General features: G+C 28.1%; 1 protein-coding gene and 1 long non-coding RNA gene across 2 annotated transcripts; both read left to right on the forward strand.

The window, feature by feature from the left end:
• The first annotated feature begins 3557 nt into the window (after positions 1-3557).
• On the forward strand, positions 3558-4941 carry LOC146944580 (uncharacterized). Its single transcript, XR_015028143.1, has 3 exons — positions 3558-4605; positions 4703-4799; positions 4898-4941. It is a non-coding gene; the product is annotated as an uncharacterized LOC146944580 (long non-coding RNA).
• A 79-nt stretch (positions 4942-5020) lies between these two features.
• Positions 5021-6981, forward strand: LOC146944581 (uncharacterized). Its single transcript, XM_085747969.1, has 7 exons — positions 5021-5047; positions 5122-5206; positions 5308-5437; positions 5567-5721; positions 5984-6089; positions 6222-6485; positions 6574-6981. Exons 2-7 carry the CDS (start codon positions 5124-5126, stop codon positions 6979-6981), a joined length of 1146 nt encoding a protein of 381 aa, XP_085604095.1. The 5' UTR covers positions 5021-5047; positions 5122-5123.

Below are 6981 nucleotides of genomic sequence, written 5' to 3' on the forward strand. Positions count from 1 at the left end.
TTCAAATAGCATTTTTGTGTTTTTTTGGTAGTGTTATATGCCTTTGTTTTGAGAACGTGGAGTCATTTTACTAACATTTTAAATAATTAATAAAAAGAAAATAAGCAAACTGCTTTGTCAATGTAATTAACATTTTATAGCATTTTTCTTAAAAAAATAAAAAAATCTTAATTTTATGGTGGTTAAGAAAGTTAATTAGGTAGTATAATACTTTTTTTTTCGAATTTGTATAAAATACAAATTAAATTTACTAAAGTGTCTTGTTGATATTTAATAAAAATAGCTCACTCAACAAAATATTTTTGAATTAACTTCTCAAAAAAATTGAAACATATATTAGGAATATTAGAATTAATTAGTTAAAATATAGTTAATTTTTAGAGTGAAGAATGATTTTAGACTCAAAAAAAATTGCAAGAACCAATTTAACCTCTAAGAAAGTTATTTTTGAAGGAAACCTCTAAGAAAGTTGAAAGCAAATTTTTTTTTTGTCAAGTAGCCTAGTGGCTAGAATTCATCTTTTTTAAAGTGAATTAGTGGGTTGTCTGGGGTTCGAACCCCAACCCTGCATATAATAATGCATGTCCCTACCAATTGAGTTATGCTCATGGGAACAGTTGAAAGCAAATTTTAATCCCTGAAGAAAAAAAAAACGGCGACAACATAATTCATACTTTCTTTATTCTTTGTTTGATTGGTTGAGAAAAGATAGAGGAAAGGAATTAAATTAATGTTTCTACTTTTTCTTTCATTTTTATTTACTTTTGCTGAAAAAATAATTTTTTAATTTATTAAATTGTTTATTTGATTGTTTTATTTTCGTAGATAGATGAAATGACAATAGATATTAAAAACTCGAGCACACAATTGAAGGAGTTGGGCATGAATTTATACAATGGAGTCTTAAATAATAATTTCAACATATTTGTTAGTTGATACCTTAAATTTGACGTTAACATTTGCCAAAAATTAATTATGCTAAAATGATTAAATCAATTTATATCCTCTATATGTTATTAAATCTCATGAAATTCTTTTGCATAAGTTACATTAGTGGGTGCATTTTCAATTTCACCTTTTTTTTTCTTATTTCAACGTTTATGCAGATTTTCAAAGTTTTTTTTTTTTTTTTTGTATTTTAAGATACGGGTTCTTTATTTCTTTGGTTCCTGTGTATTGTTTTGTTAGCCGCACCCCAACTGGATTCAACAAGATTTGGTTTGTTTGATGTTGCTCGAAAGGGCTAAGTGTGTAGATGATTCGTGTTCACGATAGCAATCGTTTGTCAAACCTTAACGATTGTATCTCTCGCATTTAGTTCAAGCGTCGTCAGTGGACTGCGATGGAGCTCTGTCGTCTATTCATCCTTCGATATGGACTACAACTGGATTTTGGTTTTGTTTCAAGACGTAGGCGACTCTGTGTTGTTTGTTTCGGCTTATCAATGGCCGGATTGGATCGAAATGGAGTTTATAGCTTGCTGATGTTTTGAAGCGGGTTGTTGGAACTTGGATCATTTCTGTGTTTGTAGATGATTCATACGTCTGTTTACATGCTCCGAATACTCACACACGTTTTTTTTTTCAATTCCGTTACGTCCACACATTTATGGTTGTTTCACTTTTTCTACCACTTTTGTACTGATTTGTCTTTATCACCTATTAAAGTCTCAGTTTATTGTTTAGTGGGTCATGTACCACTTTTGTACCGATTTGTTTGTATCTCCTTTTCATTTTAATTTAAGGGTCATGTTAATTAGTGTCTTCGAACCATTAGTTAAGAAAACAAAAAAAAATTAAAATATTATTTCCTACACTTTTAAGTATTTGATTACACAAATTTTAAAAAAAATTTACTATACTTGTTTCCTTAGCTAGTCCCCGAAAGACACTAGTTAACATTTCCATTCATTTAATTTTAGTGATTCTCTTTACCACATTATAAGTTTGAAGTTTCATACATGACAATAAATGCCATTGAATTTGTCTATAGTGCAGAGCATCATCAATTTTTAAGGACATATCAAATCAGGTTTAGGTTAGCGAAAATTAAGGACATCATATTCATCATATCATATCAAAAGAAAAAACTAAGGACGCAACTATTGGGTCCTCTCAAAAGAAAAGAAAAAACGCAATTATCGGGTCCTCCAAGAAGAAGCTTGTTTCGAGAATAAGACCTTAACGAATCAGCCAGCCATAAACTATTTAGGGAGTTCCTAATATTATTTTTTTTAGAGTGTTTATGGCTTGCCTATGTTTTGAAGGACATATCATATCAAAATAGTTTTATTAGTGATTTATAAATAAAACAAGTAGTCTTTAATCAAACAATTGATCTCCTCAACAAAAAAAATTAAATAACTGATCTTAATTGGTTTCATCAAAGAACAAATCGTTTGGTTTTTGGATGGAACAATTTTTTTTTTATTAGATTTTACTTACATTGCGGCGGCTGAACTGAATTATTAAGAACTTATTCCCCTAAGAACAAGAGAGTTTATACAAAAAGACAAACAGTCTTTAAACTTTATATACAATTCTCCAATTATTACTTCCTATTAAAATGCCAACTCCTGCACAAAAATTAAAATGTTAACTAGAGACTAAATTACCAGATTTCAATATATTTTTAGAAGTGGGTTTTATATGATTTATAAGTATTTATTATATTTCTAAAAAAAAGTATCTTATTTATAAAAGGTCTTAAGTTGTCTTAAACAGCTTTTTGGAGCCAAAATTTGAGGTTAATTTTGTCATTTTAATATTGACACATCATTATTCTTATTATTATTTAATATATATTTAAGCAATTGAACAAACTTTTGCTAAATTTAATATTGACAACTCATTATTGTTATTATTATTTAATATATATTTAAGCAATTGAACAAACTTTTGCTAAATTTGTGCCATAAACTACTAAATATGTTTTTTTTTCTTCCATAATCTTAGTTTTTTTTTCGTTTTTTTTCTATCATAATTTTATTTTGTTTTTCTTTCACATTATTATTTAATAATATATATTTAAGCAATTGAACAAACTTTTGTTAAATTTGTGCCATAAACTACTAAATACGTTTTTTTTTTATAATCTTAGTTTTTTTTTTTTTCCTTTCATAATCTTATTTTGTTTTTTGTTTGATGAACATCATAGTTTGTTTTCTATTTTCTCTATTTTTTTGGTAGTGCTATTTTCTCTATTTATTTGGCAATATAAACACTGATCCCCATATGTTTTTTTTTTGTTTTTTTTTAACTATGTTTTTCTAAAATTTCTCATTAAATTTGTGCCACCAAAGAAAAAAAATCCTCATCTAACGTTTGTCTTTGGTAACTAACTCTGTCTACATCTGTGCCACTTTATGCCAAAATATAAGTAACATCAAATAGGATTTATAAGTCATACTTCATCCTTCTTCCTTCGATTAAATCATCTTGCTTCAAATTAATCGTACGTCATATTTTTTTGCTTTGAATCTCTTTTTTTATTTCTAACTTCTTTTTTATATCTTTAACTTTGTCTACCTTTCCATGATTTATTTCTTTTCAATTCTATGTAGATTGAATAATGGCTTCTCATATTACTGATATTGATGACATTGTTGCTGGAAAAATCGATTAGAAGATACGTGTTCGTATAGTTAATCTTTGGAAAATTCCTGATTTCAACAAACCAAAAGAGGCATCCAGTATTGAATTACTATAACATGTTTGTGTTATGTGTGATGAAACAGCATGCCTCTATATACTTTTATATGGTTCTATTATACCTATCCATTTTTGTTATTAAAGATCATTGATTTATTCATGTATTTCACAAGTTGTATCTTCTGTTTTTCATCACAGTTAAATTAGCCTATTAAATTAAAAGAACCATATATGAACATGTTAGTAAAACAATTAGCCTATTAAATTTAAACGATTAGCCTATTAAATTTAGAGGTGGGGATTTATTTGTTTTGGTTGGTGCTGTGCAGTTTTTGGGTGCGCGGGGTTCCTGTTCCTCCACTATAATCTTCTTTGTTATTTTGAATTCACTACACTTTCTTTTTGGGTGACTCTGTTAAAAAAAAAAAATTAAACAGCCAAACTGCACAGCCGCATCTAACAGGACTGCCCAAAACACACCCGAAAAACAACCTAAACTATTATAAATTGATAATAAAAGAAGTTTTTTAATTTGATTCATGATTGTCCATACTATGGACGTGTTGATAAGATTATATCATTGTTTTTTTATGTTTCACCTTTATTTTTTTTTAAAGAATTTGTTTCAGTTTTATAATTCTCATTATCTTTTTATTCACATAAATTCACATAATATTTTATTTATTTCAGTTGTCAAAGATACAAGCTTCTATTAAAAGCAAGGATTTCAAACAACTTGGAGATTCTATTGAAGAGGGTGCTTCATATACTATAGAAAAGTTCTTGGTCCAATTTAATAAAGGAAATTTTAAGCCAACAAATCACAAATACAAGCTAACTTTGATAGGAAGCACTATTATAACCAAAACATCTTATGATAAAATTCCTGCAAATTTGTTCAACTTCACAAAATTTCAGGACATTATTGGTGGTACTGATAACGATGTTTTAATGGGTTAGTACTTTATACTAAAATTACAAATTAAATATTAACTTATTTTTAGATTTTTATGATTTCTTCTTTATGATTCTGCAACCACGTTTATTTTTAGATGTCATTGGCCATGTGGTTGGAACGACTGACATTAAGGATGTTCAAGTAAAAGGAAAAATGACTAAAATCTTGGACTTGATGCTTGAAGACCTTGAGTTAGTGGAGTTTTTTTTTATCTTTGTTTTAACTACATATATAGATGTTTTTTTAATTATTATTCTTAGTCTAATAAAAATTATTTTGTAAATTTCAGGAGCAATACAATCATTTGTACTTTATGGGGTCATTTTGCTGAACAAGTGAATAGCTACATGAGCACAAATGGAAATACTTTTCCTATTGTAGTTGTTATGCATCTATGTCGACTTAAAGTTTTGGTGGTAATTAGATTATCTTTTTAAAGGTAATTATTTTTAATTTCTTTGTATTGTTAATGATATATATTACTTAATACCTTTTGGTGTATCATTTTAATAGGTATGTATGAGATTGCCAATGCATTCAATGAAACCAAGTTGCTTATAAATCCCAACATTGAAGAATGTTGCACCTACAAGAAAGGGTATGCACTAACCTATCGTTATTACACATATATTATATATTGATAATTATTGAAAGTTTTTTTGTTTTTGTTAAGTATGATTTTCTTATATTTTACGATAGAATGGAAACTGGCAATGCATCTTTGACCCAAGGGGTCACCCAGATGATAGCACAATCTTCACTTTCTTTGTCTAATGATCTACTCCAAACAAAAAACATGACAATTTCAGATATTACACAAGCTAAACAGGTCTACAACTTTATGTTGATTTGCTTTGACTTATACTATTATACTATGTTGTTAAATAATTCTTAATCCATATCTTTGTGTTTTAATTTTCTAATTATTATTCTTAAAATAAATTTAATAACTATGCAGGTGGGTGCATGTGTTGTCTTGGCTAAAATTATTGACATAGACACCAATAAGAAGTGGTGCTACGTTTCATGTGATAAGTGTTTAAAGAAGGTTGAACCTGTTTGTACAAAACACTTTTGTGAAAAATGTGATACATTAGTCGATGCTACAAAAAGGTAACGTTTTCGATATTAATTTTTCTTATGATTCACTCATGTTTTTTAAGCTAAACTCAATTATTCTTTCTATTCGGTTACTTATATAATTAGCAAATCTAATTTCAATTTTTTTTTCTTTCTAATAACTTACTATGTACATGATTATATAAACGACAAGTTGCATCATCACCACTTTTATTCTTTTGGTCACTGATTTTTTTGGTTAGTGATTCCTTATAAGGTTATTGAATCTTTCATGTATATTCACTTTTCATTTTAGGTTTATGGTGCACATTCATGTTATGGATGATAGTGGGTCAACTACCTTTGTGTTGTTTGATGGAGTTATTTCACAGCACTTTGGAAAGACTGCAAAAGAACAAATGGTATTGATAATGAACTTAAGTATATTGTCTTTTGTATTTTTTATGTTATATTATTAAAACAATAAACATTGGTTTTAATTGTTTACTAATCCCTTTCAAAAAAAATTGTTTACTAATCCAAATCAAAAACAGGAAAAGACCACAAATGATTATCCAACCGAGTTTGACACCTTACGTGATAAGGAAATGCTTTTCAAACTGGAGATCAATCAAAAAAATGTTGAACAAAGGTTTTATACCTATGCAGTCAAAAAGATGTCCGATGACAATGAAATCATTGATGAGTTTAAGAAAAAGTATTATATTGAGTGTCATGCTGCTCCTCCGAATGGTAAGGAAGATGATGATGTTGATATCATAGGTCCTATTACTCCCCAAACTGATGATAACATTAAGGTAGTTAAATATTCTTTATATCTACTTTAAAAGTATTCATAAAACTTATTAAATTAACTATTTCTATGAATGTTTATTATTCATGTAGCTTCTTGGTGATGAAGCTAATTCTATTCCTAAAGATACTCATCCATCCAAGTCTTTGAGAAAGAGAAACGCCGACTCAGATGCAACATATATTGACGTTGATTGTCAAACTCGGTCATCCACCACTAAATTGCGGAAAGTTGTCAAAATTAAGCAAGGACCTCAAGATTGTTTGACACCTTATTTTTATTTGTCTATTCGATGTGATAACGAGAATTCTAAATTACTTCAAGTTTTTATTGGTTTTATTTTGGACACGTTAATTCATGCTCACTTACAACTATTATTGTTTCATTTACGATTACTTTATTTATTAATCAATGTCATATCTAACTTTCCGTGCATCGCACGGGTCTTAATACTAGTTTATTATATTATAGTTCTATTACTAATTATGTTAGAGAAATAA

The sequence above is a fragment of the Medicago sativa genome, chromosome 2, assembly GCF_051527215.1.
Source record: "Medicago sativa cultivar Bolivia chromosome 2, Bolivia_mono, whole genome shotgun sequence".
Taxonomy (NCBI): Eukaryota; Viridiplantae; Streptophyta; class Magnoliopsida; order Fabales; family Fabaceae; genus Medicago; species Medicago sativa.

Coding starts and splice junctions, on each gene's coding strand:
- LOC146944581 (XM_085747969.1), top strand. CDS start 5,124: ATGTATGAGATTGCCAATGCATTCAATGAAACCAAGTTGCTTATAAAT. Junction 5,207..5,307: donor TGTTGCACCTACAAGAAAGG/GTATGCACTAAC, acceptor ATTTTACGATAG/AATGGAAACTGGCAATGCAT. Junction 6,486..6,573: donor AAACTGATGATAACATTAAG/GTAGTTAAATAT, acceptor TTATTCATGTAG/CTTCTTGGTGATGAAGCTAA.